At 42.7% G+C, this 20,621-nt stretch overlaps 1 protein-coding gene across 3 annotated transcripts in view; it reads right to left on the minus strand.

Annotated features, from left to right (window-relative positions):
- Nucleotides 1–20,621, minus strand: part of svep1 (sushi, von Willebrand factor type A, EGF and pentraxin domain containing 1) — a 198,974-nt gene that overhangs the window by 170,477 nt on the left and 7,876 nt on the right. For all 3 annotated transcript variants that reach the window (XR_011353075.1, XM_069922936.1, XM_069922931.1), the window contains exons 5-7: nt 5,413–5,520; nt 4,742–4,873; nt 1,711–1,902 (exon numbers count right to left, since the gene is read on the minus strand). Coding sequence is in view for 2 of the 3 variants with exons in the window: in XM_069922936.1 (XP_069779037.1) it covers nt 1,711–1,902; nt 4,742–4,873; nt 5,413–5,520 (432 nt within the window). In the remaining variant the exon portion in view is untranslated. The remainder of the gene's footprint in view (nt 1–1,710; nt 1,903–4,741; nt 4,874–5,412; nt 5,521–20,621) is intronic.

The raw sequence follows: 20,621 nt of genomic DNA on the forward strand, positions 1-20,621 counted from the left end.
TCATATAAATAAATGATTCGCTAAACTAGAGCCAGTTTCTGAAACACCTCTTTTTAACCAAAAATAGACTTTATTAACAATAAATTATTTACAAAAGGAAAACCATTCAAAGTCTCTTCCCACCCTTAGTTTCATATCCATACATTTCCATCACTGAACATCGTTACATTAATTTCTCTATTTTTAGTGAGCTATACTCTGGTTCTAACTACACTAGAGAAACTCAAGCACAAATATCTTCGAGGCTTACATTCCACCTCACTACTCAATGGAGTTACATTAGGCACTTTTAGGTGGCCAAAATACCCCGATGTAAAGCTGCATATTCTACCCCTATGCGGCTGTCGGGAGGCCATCTGAAGAGCAGGAGGCGCCTCCAAGGTGCACTTTCCAACCCTCCTCCAAAAGGGATAATCGCCGGAGCACTGAAGTCCCCCTGGGCACCTGAATGCAACTGCCTGAAACGGCTGCTAAGGGGATGACAATCAGCTGGCGAATGCCTGACAGCCCCCCTCCCCGCTGCCCCTCGGTGCATGACGTCAATGCTGGGGAGGCCAGGGCGGACAGTCAGCACAGCCTGCGCCAGCCGTCCCAACCCTGACATCCCGAAGGATCAGGAGCCAGACTGCGCACCAAGGTGCCTCCCGTGCAGCTGTCCCTTTGAGGTGGCCAGCGCTGCGCCATCTGAATGACCGTTCCACAAGTCTGAATCTGCTTCTGCAGGCGCGCTTTTGGCGGAGAGTGCACCTGAAAGCGGCTAGTGTTAAGATGCAACAATGTAACTGGCACTGTGAGAAAAGCAGTTAATGCAATGTTGTTACAGGTTCAGCGACCCTGGTTCGAATAGGGCACTGTCTGTAAGGCGGTTGTACATTCTGCCCGTGTTTGTGTAGATTTCCTCCGGGTGCTTCTGTTTCCTCCTACCATACAAAATGTACCAGGGTTGTCGGTCATTTTGGTGTAGTTGGGTGCCATGGGCACGTGGGCTGAAAGAGCCCGTTACCGTTCTGTAAGTCTAAATTTAAATTTAAAATCACCCATATTCTCTTGGAAGAATGCAGAAGAACTGCAGTAAAATTCTCCTAAGTGTTCTGACCAATGTTTCTTATTTAATTAGGTTGTCTGTTATAGGGAGCTTGCTGTCTGCAAATTGACTGCTGGATTTCCTAGTGTTACAATGATTACTTTAAAAAAAAACACGTAATGACCCATGAAATAGTTTGGGTGACTGGAAATGGCATGACTGCATTGTTGACAGAAAGCAGACGGGACCAGGCAGATATGCCAGCATCTGGATTAGAAATACTTGACGTAGAAACTAGGGAATCGAGATCTGACCCATCTCCTGACATTTCTTGCTGCTTAACCACAATTCTATCCAAGCTCCATATCCTCAGGCCTAATTTTTAAAATATTCTGCTATTCTACAAACCAGGGTACAAAATCAAGAGCTTGCTGACCTTTCACGGCCTACTCCAAACCCCACTATCCAATCAAACGTGTGGAGCTGGAGTCTGAGATTCCTGATCCACTTCTCGTCTATTCCCAAAAATATCAGTTGCAGAGTTGATGGTGAAATCCACTTAATAAATAGATTTAGTTTACTTCCAGAGGGAGTGACGTCAACTTGCAAAACCTCTGGGATCCCTGCATTGACAAATCTTATGAATGAAAGCCAACCCATGGTCCTATCTAGTCAATGTCACTTACAGGAGCAATCAAGCCTTGCAGTAGAGAATGCTGGAATCCACAAGCCATCATGAGCACAATAGTAGCTTTCATTTGGTTCGACAGCCAACCCATATCCATCAAAGCAGTGCAATGTGCAATTCACGCCCAAGTCATCAGCAATACAGGAGAAGCCTCCATTCAAAGGAGTATAAGGTACGTCACAAGCAGTATCTACGGAGGAAAACAAATATGATTGTAAAAAATATCATATCCTAGCAAGACTATGCACCACTAGTCAAGATGGATTAAGCTCTAATAGCATGAGAAGCTTGGCACATCCACGACGGAGTAATTTATCTAATGAGATACCTTGCCAGAGGACATTAACATTGCCTCTTTCAAAGATTCATTGTGGCCACTCTATGTAGGTTTGACAACAGCAACAATTCCATGTCCTGTGACACAACCACCAAGGGCAAAGACAATAATGCTGCACCTCCTATAAAGTGAGGGAAAAGCAATGCCGGATTTAGACTTGACGAGGCCCTGCTTAGCTATTTAAAACTTGGAGGCCCCCTATTAAAAAATTACAATACAAATTATTTTCATATGAATGCATTAACTGATTACATATTCATCATTTGGTTGGCTTGATCTCAATTGTAGATTATAACAGTATAGCCTGAAAACAATACTTAAGATAGTTTTAACATACATTAATATATTTTTGAGGCCTGTGTGAGGCCCTAAACTGTAGCTTGTTTAACTTGAAGCTAAATCTGGCACTGGAGAAAGGGGGATTAGGAGCAGGGAGCAACACCACCTGTGGGTTCTCCTCTTGTCACATACTATCCTGACATGCTGTTAATCCTAAATCTGCTTCTTCAACACCAATGTGGCATGACCTAATGTTGGGACAGCAATGGTTCAGGAAGACAGTCCACCAGCAACATCCAGGGTAAGCGCAATGGGTGCCTTGCCAGTGAACCACTGCAACTGTGATAAGAGCAGGGCTGGGGTGGACTCAGGAGGAGCAGGAGCAGCAACTCATCATTCAGTGTTCCTCCACAGGATCCTACTGCCTGATCATCACACTGCACAGCTCAGGACAGGTTTAAGTTAAACAAGATATTCTGCACAAAAATGTGCTGACACTCAGCAGGTCACACAGTGTTCTTTATGTAGCAAAGATAAAGTTATATAACCAATGTTTCAGACCTAAGCCCTTAATCAAGGTCCACTCATCCTTTCCTACTGGTCGCTTCCTTGATGCCTTCCCATGTGACTGCAGGAAGTGCCACACTTGCGACCACACCTCCTTCCTCACCATGATTAGGAGGCCCAAACAGTCCTACCAAGTGAAACAACACTTCACCTGTGAATCTGTGGGGGTCATCTGTTGGATCTGGTGCTCCCGTTGTCCCCTTCTCTACATCGGAGAGATTGAACGCCGAATGGGAGATAATTTCTCTAGGCACCTTTGCTCTGTCCGGAACAATGGCAGGGATCTCCCAGTGGCCAATCATTTCAATTCCCAAGCTGGCATGCCTGTCCATGGCCTTGTGCACTGTGAAACCAAGGCTATCTACAAATTGGAGTAACACCTGATATTCTGCCCAAGCTCTCTCCAACTGGATGGCATTAACATCGACTTCTTTGGTTTCCATTAGGTCACTCCCCCATCTCCCCCTCTTCCCCATCTCTCTTTCTCCTTTCCTACCCCTCTCTATTCAGAGCTACCCCCTCCCCCATCACCTCAACTTTCCTGTGTCCTCCCACCCATATCCAGCTATGACCTTTTGCCTGTGGACTTGTGCGTCTCCCATTCTCCCTCACCATTTTATTCCATTTTGTGCATACCTTGATGGAGGGCTTCGAACCAAAATGTTGATTATGTTTTTTTATCTTTGCAAAATAAAGAACGGTGTATGACTAAGTTTCTCCAGCATTTTTGTGAAAACTCAGGACCTCTTGTAGAATGGAGTTGGTTGTGTTTTATTTTTACATCAGGGAACTCACGGAAGTTTGTAACCAGGATGACGCCCTCGCTTGGCAGGCCAGACCACAAGGGCTGTGGGCTCTGGGAGATTAGCGGACCAGTGCAGGACAGCAGAGCAGGTGAAGATTCAACCACTCCCCCCCTCCCCCAGTTCTTCACCCCAGTCAAGAAGCAGCATCCTGGAAGAGGATGGTACAGTTGGTGAAGGGCAGCACGGTTGGCCTAGCAGTTAGCAGAACACCATTACAGCACCAGCAATTGGGACCAGGGTCTAAATTGGGTGGTATGGACACGTGGGTTGAAATAGCATGTATCTGTGCTGCATGTCTACATTTTTAAAAAAAGGACCTTTCTCATTGGAAACCAGAGTAGTGACCCAGAGAGGGGTTTTGCAGCTGAAGGCCTTGCACCACGCTGCTGAGTGTTGGAGACTGGCTTGTGGCGTCCAGGTATCACGACAGGGATTCATGGGCAGCTGAAGTTAAGCCTAGTTCCCAAAGTGCCTCAGGTATTGACAACTCCCTAATCATATTGGGGTTTTGGATCGAGGAGCTGAGGAGGGTGACTTGGATAACTGGAGCACAGGTTCACCGTTGGAATAAACAGGAGGCCTTATGGTGGTTATGGGTGTATAAGAGGCAGTAGCATCAAAGGAGGTGGCTGCCAGGATTCACAGCCATTTGATGACTCTGAAGGGACTTTATCTCAAGTTTCTAAACATTATTGTAACATTTAAGTTTAAAGAAAATAATAATCAGCGGAAAATCTGAAATAACAGATGGAGGCTATTTGACCCATTGTTCCTATGCTGGTTTCTTTAAAATAATTCACCAACTGTCCCATTCTTCCCTGCTCTTCTCCAAATTACCTTGCAAATTCTTTCCCTTTCAAGTACCTGTACAATTCCTTTAGAACTTCATTTTAAGTGAATTCCGCAAGATGCTGCTTAAGAAGAAAGTTGACACACCTCCCTTTCTTGGTGGCTTCTGAATAACCTTAAATCTGTAACCCCATCAATATACTGTAGCATGATTATATTTTTGCAACACAAATTATCACACAGCTTTGTACCTCTGATGACAACATGGATATCACAAATCCTCTTATTGCCTGAAGAGTCAGTTGCAGTGTAACGCACAATCGTCTCCCCTCGAGGGAAGAAATCTCCAAGCGAATGAGTCTTCTTAATCTTCAACGGAGCACCTATTAGTAAATGGAAGATCAATTTTGCTCTGCATTTCATGTGGTGAGACAAACCCTCTGAGGATGGTTGTTCATTGGGATCAACAAAAGTCAACTACAGGCATGCAGGGATAGATAGCTTGGCCATGACAGGGAACTGACTAAGAATTTCTTGCTGGGTTAGAAATGGGCATTTATGATAAAGGGCTTTTAGGCCACAAGGCTCTGAGGTGTTGAGCCTCCCTAGAACCTGAGGCCTCTGCTCTCTTCTTGCACTGGGCCAAGTGCTCATTTCCTGGTGTTGTGGGTGGAAGAGAGAGAGAGAGAGAGAGAGAGAGAGAGGCACTGAGTTCTGTGTCATTTCAAGGAGATGAACAGACAAAAATGGCCTCCTCCAGCTCCACCTGCCCCACAACTCAGAACCAACAACTTATTTCATAGCAAGAAATAGCTACTTTGATGCATAGCTATGATGAAATAAACAGCAAATTGTTTAACTTCAGGTAAGAACATTTTGAATTTTAATGACATTGGCTTCTGCAATCTACAGTTCACATTACCTGAATTATCTGAAAACTGTGGTTCTTCCCATGTGGCCTGATACATCTCCTCTTGAGTCAGGAGGGGAGGTGGTGATCGACACCTGTCAATCACAGGGGGTTCAGCATCTAAAGAAATGTAAACAAATCAACCCCTAAGTAAATTATACCATTTTTTTTAGTCTCAGATGTCAACTAAGATGGAGTGAAAATTAAATGGTTTATAAAGCACAAAAGGAAGTTACTAAACTAACATAGATGTGTTCACTGAATCTTCTTCCATCATTCTGTTAGCCAGTACATTATATGTAATAAAAATGTTGCATCAAAATGTGCTTGTCATCTCACCTGAAAAAAGCTTACTACCTAAAAGTGAACTATAAGTGAAAATGCTGCATCTGCAAATGGAGAAACAGTTAATCTTTCAGATCAAAGACCCATCATCAGAACAGGGCTGTGTTGTCTTCAACTTGGATTTGCCACTATAACTTTAGGTCCTGCATTTTATATCTTCAATCTGGGAAGCTGTACAACATCAAGAAGCAAAACCATTATTTTCACCTCTGTCATTACTGTGCCTTATCCAGGAGATGGAGCTACTGAGCTAGAGATCAGAGTGAGGCAGAATTAATCAACTTCAAAGAACATGCTGGTTCAAAGTTCTCATTTTGGACTCCAAGGGGTAGATATAATTGTGACAAAGGTTTCCATTTTCATGTCGCTTACCTGTTTTCACATTCTGCACAGTGTAAACCAAAACTATATGGAAGTGAACTATAATAACCTCGACCTCAAAACCAAGGAGATGATTATGGACTTCAGGAGGAAGTCGGGGAACACGACCCAGTCCACATTGAAGGCTCAGGAGAGGGTCAAGAACTTCAAATTCCTGGGTGTCAACATCTCCAAGGATTTGTCCTGGTGCCTCCATGTTGATGCAGTCATAAAGAAGGCTCACCAGCGGCTATATTTTGTGAGGTATCTGAGGAGATTCGGTGGATCACCGAAGACTCTCGAAAACTTCTAAAGGTGTATCCTGGAGAGCATTCTGGCTGGTTGCATCACTATTTGGAATGGAGGTGCCAAATCTCAGGACAAGAAAAAAACTCCCGAGGGTTGTTAACTTGGCCTACGACATCACGGGCACCAGACTTCACTCCATCGAGGACATCTACGTGAGGTGGTGTCTTAAAAAAAGTAGCTTCTATCTGCAGAGACCCCCTCCACCCAGGCCACACCCTCTCCACTCTGCTACCATCAGGAAAAAGATACAGGAGCCTAAAGACGAGCACTTAGCAGCACAAGAACAACTTCTTCCCTGCTGCCATCAGATTCCTGAATAATCAATGAACCAGAGATACTGCCTTACTTTTTGTGTATTTAAAAAAATATATATTATTGTTGTAAGGTGGTTTATATGAACGTTTGCACTCTGATGTTCCTGCAAAACACTGAATTTTGTTACTTGTTTGTGACAATAAATTCTGATTCTGGACTGTTGGTGGGTTGCTGAGGTTGAGCTGCATTGTTGGGGAAGATAAATAAGGGATGAGGGATCATCTCTGTAATTCAGGCAGTCAATTTGCACAAAGCTAAAATGGCACTAGCAGTAGTATGGGATTGATCAAATAATGCTTCTTTAGAGAGGGCAATTGAGGATCAAATAATAACAACGCTCCAACCAAATGCCTTGCTTTTGTTCTGTCAGATTATAGTCCGCTGAGAAGGCTAACAGACCCTTGCTTTAATAAAGTGACAATAGCAAATTCTACATATGGCAGGGGTGGCTAAACCACAGCTCGCAAACCACATGCGGCTCTTTGACATATAATGTGCAGCTCATGGCATTAACACATATACCATTGTATAGGATGAACTGCAAAACTTAAAATTTTCACCTTAAAGTCTGGGTCGTCTCTTATAGATTCTAAAATTCTTCCCTTGATGACGAGGTTACAACACTGCCGCCATCTTCCCGTCGAATCTGATGCAATCATGCACATGCCCCATTAGTTGTTAGCGAAGTCTCAATGCTCCTCTACGGGGCTCATTCACCTGGTCCAACTGCTGTTGGCTCTGTACAGCTTATTTTAGGGGCTGACACTGGTTTATTTTAAAATATCCAAATCAAATTTAAACCTTTTAATGATCATTCATTAAAATATTATGATTTGCTTTTAACAGCATCCACTGGTCAGTGGTAATTGCCAGGTTTTGGTGTGGTGGGGGGGGGGGGGGGTCATCTTAATCAGAGTATCATTCAAAACCAACATTTCAGATGGAAATTCCAGAAGGTCATCCTGTACAGAGTCGTCATAGACAATGGCATATACAGTGTGTTGGCTGAGACAGGAATCATATGAACCACAGTTCACAAGGGTGCTTTTGCTGGGCCTGCCTTATGAACGTGTGTCACGGCTTTCAAACACCTGAGATTTATTGTATGTGCCTCTTACATTAAGTAAGTTTGGCCAGCGATGGCAATATACATACCCAGTAGAGCAGCCAAAAGTTTTAAGGACCTTTGATCAGAATCTGTTCTGAAAGTTGTAAGAACACAAAATTGCTGGAGGAACTCAGCAGGTCATACACTGTCTATAGAGGGTAAAGATGGACAATTCAGATCATCCAAAATGGTCAGGATAAATGGTTTTTTTCCCCAGAGAACAGGTCATTTAAAAAAAAATCCCAGTATTCACTTGTAACAGTGTTTAAACAACAACCAACAACAGGGGAAGACTTTTTAAGCATTAAAATAATGTTTAATTCTCACAAAAGAAATGCTGGCCACTGCCAATCACTGACACTTCCCCACTAGGCCCCGGTCCTGCCGGCAGTCATTCGTCCCTGCTGTTGCTGGAAGCATGCCACCCCTGGTCAGTTCAGCTCCAAAAAAGTTTTGCTAAATGAGGATTTCCAATTTAAAAAATTGGATAAATGGGGATTTGGGAGAATCCGATTTCGGATAATTGGAGTTGTTCTGTATAACCAATGTTTCAGGCCTGAGTTCTTCATCATTATAAGCAAAATGTAGACAGGTACCTGAATAAAAAGGCTGGGGCAAAAGCATAGGCCAACAGCCAAAGGTGGACATTCGGGATCAGGCCTGAAACGTCGGTTATGTACATCTTTACCTCCTACGGACGCTGCGAGACCTACCGAGTTCCTCCAGCATTTTTGTGTTTTTTTTTCTACAATCACAGCATCTACAAACTTACATGTTTCACTCTTTTCTGGTCATCAAGCTGACATGTTAACATTGTTTCTCTTTGTATAGATGCTGCCCTAATCTGCTGAGCGCATTGTGTTTTGTTTCAGTTTTTTGCTTTTAATTTATTTTAATATTTTCCTACTGTGGAGGACTTTATCAGTTGTGCAAAGGGAATGTCAGGTTTGGGACGAATCCACAACCTAGTTTCAAAGGCAAGAGCACAAACCACTTAAGGAGATGTGCATTTGATAGCAGCTTTCCGAATCGTAACCCGATCTATTAGACTCCAGTTATTTTTATACATTGGAAAACAAGAAGGATCATGACCCAAAAAAGAATTTGTCAAAGCTAAACACAGCACACTCATTCATAATTTGACTGGCCTAAATCAGGCAAGCTTCAAAATCTTTGAGTTAGCATGCACAATCTGGATAATAGATTCGTGTACAACGTGGAGTATCGGCAGAAAATAGTTGGCAGATTATCAGAAGATACAGTGACTTTGATGTCCTTTATCATGGTTCTTTATTATGAGGGGTAGATTGGTGAAGAACATTTGTTTTGTGAATATTTAGCACAAGGCCCCTTTTCCCGTATTCTTCATTGAAGAATCAATGATGTCAATAGTCAATAGATGCAGGAGTAGGCCATTCGACCCTTCGAGCCACCATTGCTATTCACTGTGATCATGGCTGATCATCCACAAATAGTACCCCGTTCCAACCTTCTCCCCATATCCCTTGACTTCATCATCTTTAAGAGCTCTATCTAACTCTTTCTTGAAAGCATCAGAGAATTGGTCTCCACTGCCTTCTGTACCCACATGCTTACTTTCAGTAGCTGATGAACAAGGACACCTAGATCTTGTTGTACTTCCCCTTTTCCTAACTTGACACATTCAGATAGTAATCAGACTTTCTGTTCTTGCCAAAGTGAATAATCTCATTTATCCACATTAAGCTGCATCTGCCCACTCGCCCAACATGTCCAAGTCACTCTGTATTCTCATAACATCCTTCTCACATTTCACACTGCCACACATCTTTGTATCATCTGCAAATATCCTAATGTTACTTTTAATCCCATCATCTAAATCATTAATGCATATTGTAAATAGCTGCGGTCCCAGCACTGAGCCTTGCGGTACCCCACTAGTCACTGTCTGCCATACTGAAAAGGGCCTGTTAATCCCTACTCTTTGTTTCCTATCTGCCAACCAATTTTTCTATCCATATCAGTACCCTACCCCCAATACCATGGGCTCTAATTTTCCCCACCAGTCTCCTATGTGGGACCTTATCAAAGGCTTTCTGAAAGTCCAGGTACACTACATCAACTGGTTCTCCCTTGTCCATTTTCATAGTTATATCCTCAAAAAAATCCAGAAGATTAGTCAAGCATGATTTCCCCATCAAACAGACCGATCCTGTTACTGCTATCCAGATGTGCTGCTATTTCATCTTTTATAATTGATTCCAGCATCTTCAGGCTAACTGGTCTATAATTCTCTGTTTTCCTTCTCCCTCCTTTCGTAAAAAGTGGGATAACATTAGCTACCCTCTTATCCAAAGGAACTGATCCTGAATCTATAGGACATTAGAAATTATTTCCAATACACCTACAATTTCTAGAACCACCTTAAGTACCCTGAAATGCAGACTATCAGGCCCTAGGGATTTATCAGCCTTCAATCCTATCAGTCTACACACACCATTTTCTGCCTAATGTGAATTTCTTTCAATTTCTCGGTCCTCTGTCCACTATTACATCTGGAAGATTTTTGTGTCTTCCCTAGTGTAAGGTAAAACATCATGAGATGGGAATGTACAGGGCTGTAACAAGATGTAAATGCATCCTTGTACTTACAAGATAAGAGAGACATTGATGGATTGAGAGGCAGGAAGCTAGCAGGGAAAGGATAGCAACAGTTTTAGTCATTGGACAAGTAATGATATGATGATGTTCTAAGCATGTATCCAAGGGTATAAAAAATCACCATTTTGCTGATAACGGCAGAATGCATTCTCCGGCTAACATCGTTAGTCGCAAGTGTTACAATCCGGTAATAAAGAACAAAGAACCCTGATTTCGACTCAGTCTGGTGTTTGTCTCACTCATTCATGAACAAAGCAGACCTAACACTAGCAAAAAGAGATCTGTTCAACTAATCTGCCATTTCCTAGTTGCCCATAATAATTTCACCCATTTTTGTCTTCAGGGTCCCAACATTGATCTTAACTATTTTTTTTTCTCTTCACCTACCTAAAGAAGCTTTTACTATCCTCTTTTATATTCTTGGCTGGCTTAACTTCATACCTCATCTTTTCTCCCTGTACTGCCTTTTTAGTTATCTTCTGTTGCTCTTTAAAAGTTTCCCAATCCTCTGGCTTCCCGCTCATCTTTGCTATGTAATACTTTAAAAAAATATATTTCATTAATTTTTAAGAATGTGTATATAATATATAACTCAATTAATGTACAAATGTATACAAATATAGAAAAAATTATATCCTTAAAATGCACATTAAACCTAGGAATAACCCCTCCATACCTTTAAGGAAAGGAAAAGAGACAGTGGTTAGAGGGGGAGAAGAAGGAAGAGGAAAGAGGAAAAGAGCTGGTACTAACATTTAATAGAATCAAAAAATAAATAAAAATAAAAATATAAATCATTAATAAGGGATTAAAATTAAATAAAATATTTAATAAATGGACTAAACTATCCAGGCATTTAAATAATTCAAATAAGGCTGCCAAATATTTATGAACATGTTATATTCATTTCGAAGATTATAAGTAATTTTCTCCAGGGGTAGACAACTTTGCTCTTCCATATTCCAACAATCAATATGTAAGAGGGAATTGGAATTCCATGTTACTGCTATACATTTCCTGGCTATTGCCAAAGTGATTTTAATAAATTTGGATTTACTTTTGGGGAAGTTAACATTCATGACAGCCAAATTCCCAAAAAGGAACAATTGAGGATCAAGAGGGAAGTCTACCCCTATAATTTTCATTAATATTTCCCCCACATTTGTCCAAAAAGGTCTTAATTTCATGCATAACCAGGTAGAATGTATAAAAGTACCAATATCTATGCCACACCCAAAACACATATTTAAGTTTTCAGATTTATTTTTATGTAACATCTGAGGTGTGAGATACAGTTGATGTAAAAAATTGAAATTTATCATTCTATATCTTGAATTAATAAGATCTGTTATACTATCTAAGCATAAACTTGACCAGTATTCTTGATCAAATATGGTGTCCAAATCCGATTCCCATCCCTCCTGATATCTATGTTACCCAATTTTTGGGGTTTGATCTTGGAGCAGGAAAAACATAATAGAAATAAATGTAGTTGCATTTCCTTTTCGAATTAGAACATCACAGTCACTTCCATTGGGTTAAAACAGAAATGAAATATTTGGGTATTAAATTTAATAGTAATTTAAAGGATTTATTGGGCAGAAACAAATGTATTAAAATGAAAATAATGCCGATATATCTTTTCAATCATTACCTATCCCATTACCTACTAATTCTTAAAAAAATTAAAATGGACATGTTCATTTATTTTTATGGTCAGGCAAGATAACTAGAACCTCCATGGAAAAACTGACCTGGGATTATAAATTGGGAAGGTTAAAACTATCTGATTTTAAGAAATATTACTTAGCTGCAAGACTGAATTTGTTGCTTCTTTTTTAATCAGATGGCCATTCCTTCCTGGATTACAATTGATTTGTGCATGGTAGGAGAAGAGATGGCAGAAGAATTTGTATATAAATGGGACTCTAAATTAATCAGGAAAAAGAACAAATAATCCTCTCTTGAGGCATTTACTTTATGTCTGGAACAAGATCAAACAATTTATGCCACTAAAAGAGGGATTATCCTCAAAGACACCTTTATTTCGAAATATAATACCCATGACTTTGGGGAATAAAATTGTAAATACCTCGTACCAAAATGGTATCAGGTGTATTGAGGATTGTTGCAATCAATAGAGGCAAATCATGTCTTTTGAGAAACTAAAAAAAAGATATAATTTGACTAATAGAACATTCTTCTGCTATCTCCAATTACGATCTTTTTTAAGGGATAAGTTGGGACCACCATTGGCCCTGCCGATGTGCACAAACATGGAGGTTTACTATGTTGTAATTCTGTTGTAATTCTTTGAGGAAATAACAAGCAAGATATAAAAAGGAAAGTCAGTATACTGTGGCACCTATGGGGATTGGTAGATGCTAGGGAAGTGAATTTGTCAGTTGCTTCAGATTGTGTGTTGGGTGGATTGGTGAACTGACCACTAGAGACACCAATTTTAAACTTTTGAAATATTTTTACATATTTATTTTTCACTATTATTTTTGCAAGTTGCTTGAGGCTGTTGATTGATTGAATTCTGGACAACAGGGATTTTACTGTAAATTGTATGCTTGGATTTTCAGAAGAGGTTTTCTTTGGCTTGGCTTTGCGGATGAAGATTTATGGAGGGGTATGTCCACGTCTGCTGCAGGCTCGTTGGTGACTGACAAGTCCGATGCGGGACAGGCAGGCACGGTTGCAGCGGTTGCAAGGGAAAATTGGTTGGTTGGGGTTGGGTGTTGGGTTTTTCCTCCTTTGTCTTTTGTCAGTGAGGTGGGCTCTGCGGTTTTCTTCAAAGGAGGTTGCTGCCCGCCGAACTGTGAGGCGCCAAGATGCATGGTTGGAGGCGATATCAGCCCACTGGCAGTGGTCAATGTGGCAGGCACCAAGAGATTTCTTTAGGCAGTCCTTGTACCTCTTTTTTGGTGCATCTCTGTCTCGGTGGCCAGTGGAGAGCTTGCCATATAACATGATCTTGGGAAGGCGATGGTCCTCCATTCTGGAGACGTGACCCACCCAGCGCAGTTGGGTCTTCAGCAGCGTGGATTCGATGCTTGCGGACTCTGTCAGCTCGAGTACTTCAATGTTGGTGATGAAGTCATTCCAATGAATGTTGAGGATGGAGCTGAGACAGCACTGATGGAAGCGTTCTAGGAGCCATAGGTGATGCCGGTAGAGGACCCATGATTTGGAGCCGAACAGGAGCTTGGGTATGACAACGGCTCTGTACACGCTGATCTTTGTGTATTTCTTCAGGTGGTTGTTTTTCCAGAGTTTTGTGTAGTCTTCCAAAGACGCTATTTGCCTTGGCGAGTCTGTTGTCTATCTGTTTGTCGATCCTTACATCAGATGAAATGGTGCAGCCGAGGTAGGTAAACTGGTTGACCATTTTGAGTTCAGTGTGCCCGATGGAGATGTGGGGGGGCTGGTGGTCATGGTGGGGAGCTGGCTGATGAAGGACCTCAGTTTTCTTCAGGCTGACTTCCAGGCCAAACATTTTGGCAGTTTCCGCAAAACAGGACGTCATGCGCTGGAGAGCTGGCTCTGAATGGGCAACTAAAGCGGCATCGTCTGCAAAGAGTAGTTCACGAACAAGTTGCTCGTGTCTTGGTATGAGCTTGCAGGCGCCTCAGATTGAAGAGACTGCCATCCGTGTGGTACCGTATGTAAAAATCATTGTTGAGGTCTCTATTGGTTTGTTTCAGCATCATGCTGAAGAAGATAGTAAAGAGGGTTGGTGCGAGGACGCAGCCTTGCTTCACGCCGTTGTCAATGGAGAAGGGTTCGGAGAGGTAAGCTTTTACATATGAGGCTATAAGCAAGATGAGAGCCCATGGTATTATGGAAAAGATACTAGCATGCATAGAAGCTTGGATGACTGACTGAAGGCAAAGAGTGGGAATAAAGGGGGCCTTTTCTGGCTGGCTGCCAGTGACTAGTGGTGTTCCACGGGGGTCAGTGTTAGGTCCATTACTTTTCACACTGTATATAAATGATCTGGATGCCTGAACATATGAATCTGTGGCCAAGTTTGCAGATGATGCGAAGATTCAGGGAGAGGCAGGTAATGTTGAAGAAGCAGGAAGTCTACAAATAGAGTGGGATAGGTTGGGAGAATAGGGAAATAAGCAGCAGATGGAATATAGCATAGGGGAGTGTATAGTCATGCAGTTTGGCAGAAGGAATAAAGGTGTAGTGTGGCAGATTGCACCACTATTTACCTCATTGGAGCTTCGGAGTCACGGGTCTCCACAGGTTCGGGAGCTCCTGGGTGTTTCCTGGGGACTAATGACGCTAAGGCTTCTGGGAGCTGCATCATTTCTAGGAGTCACATGATGCGGGGAACAAGCGAATCTCGAATATTTAAAACGACTGTAAGAACACCAATAAACTAGTCAGCTAATCAGCTCATATTGCCTTGTGTTCTTTGTTGCTTCACCACTTGCTACAGTGGTGATCCGTCACATTGGTGACTCTGATGGTCCAAACGACATTTTGAACCTCACTATGGATGTGCAGAATGCCGCTGCACTCACACTTCCAGTATTTTTGACCTTGCAGCCACAGGTTTGGTTTGAGCAGGCTGAGGCCCAGTTCCATCTGTGCCAAATTACCACTGATGCATCGGTGGAACAAGACACTGCGGGGCATATTGTGAATTTCTTATGCCAGCATCCAGCCAATGACAGGTTTAAAGCCTCAAAGTCCTGTTCATATGTACTTTCGGACTTTCCTGATGCAACAGGACAGCATGACTTCTCCATAAGGACAGCCTGGGTGACTGCACTCCTTCTGAACTAATGAATGAGATGCTGGTGCTTCTGGATGGACACAGGCCCTGTCTGCTTTTCGAGAAGTTTTTTCCTCAAGCAAATGCCAGAAGATATCCATTTGCCGCTTGGAGAAAACAACTTTACCAACTCCCGTTGTCTGGCAGCCCATGCTGATGAGCTGTGGCATGTTAAGCAGCATGGAGGACTTTTGGTTGGGCACGTAGTGGTGCCTTGGCAAAGGGTGCGATCCCTGCCCACTCCTGATAGCAGTACCATATGCAGTGGCAATGCCCAAGGACTGTCAGACTCAGCTGGACGCAATACAGACAGAGAGCAGTGGTGCATCCAGAGATGGGGAGATGCGGCCTGCTGCTGCTGTCCCCCCTGCACACATCCAGGAAATGCCAAGGCCGGCCATCAGTAGTAGGCCACAAGGTCAACCTCCTTTTGCTCTGGGATCGACACTCAGGACGTCGGTTCTTGGTCGATGCTGGAGAGGAGGTTAGTGTGCTTCTCCCCTCCGGCCTAGATACACATTCAGGAAAGAAGGGCCCTCCCCTCACGGCCGCCATCAGCAGTAGCATCCGAGAGTACAGGTCACGGACAATTCCACTCAATTTTGGCTTGGCTCAGCTGGTCCTTTACCGTTGCTAATCTATCATAGTCGCTCCTGAGAGCTGATTTTTTGTGCGCACTCTGCCTTCTAGTAAATCTCAAAGGTCACTGCCTAGTTAATTTGAAGATTTTTGAGGCCCTCCCCTACACCCTGCAATTTTGCTTGCACCTCACACTCTTAGACAATGAATATGCTAGAATCCTAGCGGAATTCCCTAGCATTATTATTCCGCAGTTCACGACAGCCCAACCGAAACATGGAATACAGCACCACATTCTGACTCATGGATGTCCCCTGCATACACAAGCGCGCAGGCTGCCTCCAGATAAACTACAGTTGGCTAAAGACGAATTCTGATGCATGGAGGAAATGGGGATTGTTTCAGTTTGACAGTCCTTGGGCATTGCCACTGCATATGGTACCTAAGGCTTCAGGAGGGTGGAGACCTTGTGGGGTCTGACTAACATCACTATGGCAGATTGCTACTTGGTTCCCCATTTACAGGGTTTCTCTGCAATCCTTTCTGGTGCAAGAATTTTCTCTAAAATCTACCTGGTGCATGGATATCATCAGGTCCCAGTTCACCCGGACAACATTCCTGAGACTGCTTTAATTACCCCTTTTGGGCTACTTGAATTCCTCTATATGCCCTTTGGTTTGAAAAGCACAGCCCAGACATTTCAATGCCTAATGGTCACAGTGACCCAGGGCCTGAATTTCGTATTCATTTATTTGGACAACATCCTTATCGTCAGCCACTTGCGAAAGCACCGGGCCCACCTCCGTCAACTATGTTAGTGGCTAGATGACCACGGGTAAGTGATCAATCTGGCCAAATGCCAGTTTGGCCTGGCATCAATTGATTTCCTCGGCTACTGCAGTGATCAGCATGGAGCAGTTTCACTACCTTTCAAGGTCAAGGCCATCTGCAAATTTCCAAGATCCTCTACCATCAAGGGTCTGCTTGTTGGCATAATTAACTTTTACCATTGTTTTTGTGCCAAACTCTTGTCTGGGCATCCCAAGGAACTTGCCCTGCTCTCCAATACCTCCACTTCAGCTTGTGCGAGAGCCTTCATCGCCAATTGGATAGAGCATTTCGGACTACCACGCACATCTCCTCTGACAGAAGAGCTCAGTTTACGTCCAGGCTACGGTCTTCAATCACACCGTTGCTGGGCACGCAGCTACATCAGTTGACAGCCTATCATCTGCAGTCCAAAGGCTTAGTGGAATATTTTTACCATCATATGAAAATGGCTCTCATGCCTCATCTTAAGGGACCAGATTGGATAGATGAACTGCTGGGTACTTTTAGGTATCCAATACAATGCCGAAGGAGGATCTGGTACATCCTCTGCAGAACTGGTGTACGGAGTCCCAGGGCAGTAAGAATCTCCCACCGATACTCACATGCCTGAGGGAGGAGGTGGGTATACTGGCTCCTATCCCGGCCACCCAGCATGAGTATATGACTTCATACATTCTGCCTGAACTCAAGGACTGCCTTTATGTATTCCTTTGCAGGGATGTGCGCAGGATGCTGTAGCAACAGCCATATGAAGGTCCTTTCAAGGTGCTATGGAATGACAACTTCATGTTTGTTATAGACATTGGCAGCAGATGAGAAATGGTTTCAGTAGATCGCCCTTAAACTGGCACATGTGGACCTAGATTTGCCGGTACAGGTCACATGCCCCCAGTGCAGAGGGATGCCCAATGCAACTCATGATAACAGGATTTGGGCGCCAACTCCTCACTCCAGTTCTGGGGGCTCATGTGACGAATCACACCACTACTTACCTCACTGGACCTTAGGAGTTGCAGGTCTCCGTGGGCCTGGGAGCTCCTGGGGACTAATGGCTCTAAGGCTTCTGGGAGCCACGTCATTTCCAGGAGTCATGTGATGCAGGGAACGTGCAAATCTCAAATATTTAAAACGACTGCAAGAACGCCATTAAACTAGTCAGCTCATAGCATCTTTTGTGTTCTTTGTTGCTTCATCATCTGCTACAGTAGTGACCACAGAAGAATATTTTCTACATGGGGAGAGAATTCAGAAATCAGAAGTCCAAATGAGTGGGAAGTCCTAGTACAGGATTCCCAAAAGGTTAACTTGCAGGTTAAGTAGGTAGCAAGAAAGGAAAATGTAATAGCATTCATTTTGAAAGGTCGAGAAGATAAAAGGATGAAGGCGGAAGCTTTGTAGACCACATTTGGAGAATTGCAAGTAGTTTTGGGCCCATATCTAAGGAAGGATGCTGGCATTGGAAAGAGTCCAGAAGAGGTTTACAAAGAGTTAACATATGAAGAATGTTTGATGGCTCTAGGTCTGAACTCGCTTGGGTTTAAAAGTATGAGGGGGATCTCACTGAAACATTCAGAATACTGAAAGGGCTAGAGTGGTCATGGAGATGTTTCCAGTAATGGCAGAGTCTGGAACCAGAGGACATAACTTCAGAATAAACGGGTGACCCTCTAGAACTGAGATGAAATGCTTCTTCAGACAGAGTGCGGAATATCTGTGGAATTTGTTGCCACAGATGGCTGTGGATGCTAAGTCATTGGGTATATTTAAAGTGGAGATGAATAGGTTCTTGATTAGTAATGGCGCCAAAGGTTAAGGGGAGGAGGTTGAGGGGATAAAAATATCAGCCATGATTTGAATGGCAGAGCAGACTCAATGGGCTGAATGGCCTAATTCTGCAACTGCATCATGGTCTTATGGCACTCCTCAATTGTTTATTTTTGGAGATATCATACAGAATATATTTCATGTATTCTTCCTCTAGTTGGACTTCATCCACACTATGATTCAGGGAGTCCCTTGACGACAAATGAGAGGAGACAGATGATGAGGACTCCAACAAGACAGTCCCTATATCAACAACAGGGAAATCTCTCTGTGGAAGTCACAACTGAATTTCCTTTCTTCCTTGAAGATGGACATGGAAACAAGTCTCTGAGGTCTCCTGGCATATCCTGCCTAGATTTGGAAGATCAGGATGTCAATTTTAATTTCTGAAGTTTCTCTCTGTCAAGTATTAGAACAGCGAGGGAACTGTCTGCAGTCAATGTCTTGTTGCCTTTCAGTTGGCTTCCTGTTGTCAGGATGGTGATGACTGGATGGCACTGGACAACAAAGATTTTGCTTTCTGAACACTTTTGGGTGTATTTTATGGATTTTGGGCTGCTGATCACGAAAATCACCTTAAAGTTTTCCTATCACATATCGATTTTTATATATAACCTATTCCCCAGGCTACATCCAGCTGAATGACACATGCTTCAAGTATACAAAACCATGAAGTGCAGTATGTCATTGAAAATTATTTTTCTGCATTTGCACTTGGACTTCTTCCCTGCTGATCTTGGTGCAGTCAGTGAAAAACTTTGTGAAAGGTTTCACCAGGACATTGTGACCATGGAAAAGCAGTATCAGGGTAGCTGGAATCCGTTAATGCCGGCCAACAATTGTTGGTTACTGACATGAGAGGCATCAGATGCTGAGTACAAAGGAAAATCAATGGCAAAACATTTTTAGGTCAGTTGAACTAATGCAATGTGTCAGCATCATTATGCGATTTAATATGCTAAATTCAAAAAAAGTGAATTTAATATTTTTCGAACTTCCTACGTGATACAACAAATCTGAAAATATCTTTGTGTTCAACTTTAAGTTGTCTTTCATAATCCCCTTTTTTTTTTCAGGAAGCAAACCTTCCAAAAAAAAATTGTTGTCCAGTTTAATGTGTTATCTGAAACCCAACATCTGGGTTACTGAGTACTTATTCCTGTGATCTCTTTAATGTTCCAGACCTTGGTTTCCATGCTCCCTTTTATTTCACTTCTTGTGTTTCCCACACTTCCTTGAAACTCACAAGGACCCAGTTTCCAAAGTCCCTTGAAACTAACAGGGTCCTGTTTCCTGCCCTCCTTTGAAACTCACTGGGTAACAGGAAAAATTATCAGACAATTGTGTGACTTTACACAAAAATACATTAATATGGTATTGAAGTTTTGATTGGAATAACCTCAGTGAATCTGCCATTCTGGTACCACTAAGATTCCAAGTGTACCAGACCAAGAGTTTTACTGACTCACGTGTGAGATGGCACCAAGGACATATTTGTTATGATCTTTGCTCTTTGAGGTGTTCCTTGGGGTAGTGTTGCCTCTTCAGTTTGATCAGCTCCCCTGTGCTTTCAGTAGGGTTGGTCTTTGGGACATGTCTTGACATGAATGAAAAGTCCTTAATTCTTGGGGTTAACAGCAATTTGCTAGATCGCCAACATTTGTTACACCTGTTTTTAATGGGACCATGAGATCCATAACTATCACAGATTTCATTGAGGCCTCTCATCTGGATCATGGCATAATTGAAAAAATTCCCTTGGGGTAATATGGTCCTGTTCTGACTCTCTGACAAAACAAAATCATGAAAAGGGGATATGCAAGTATTTTGTCAGAAGGAGGAGGATTATTGGACATGCCATTTTCAATATCCTAATGATAAGGATTCCTTGCACCCTTCCAGATGTTTTTAACTCTGACCCTGAGGTCACTCAGGAAGTTCACTTTGATTCCTTATGAGAATTGGGTCAGAATTTTTACAAGGTTAGAAGAGAAATTCTGCATGACGACATCCATAGATTCCAGGCTTGGGCATGTGGGTGATGAGGCTCACTGAGTGTTGGTTCCATGTTAGAGCAAGTCAGGGAGTGCCAAGTCATTTTCCTGCATTTGTCAT

The sequence above is a fragment of the Narcine bancroftii genome, chromosome 1 (assembly GCF_036971445.1).
Source record: "Narcine bancroftii isolate sNarBan1 chromosome 1, sNarBan1.hap1, whole genome shotgun sequence".
NCBI lineage: Eukaryota > Metazoa > Chordata > Chondrichthyes > Torpediniformes > Narcinidae > Narcine > Narcine bancroftii.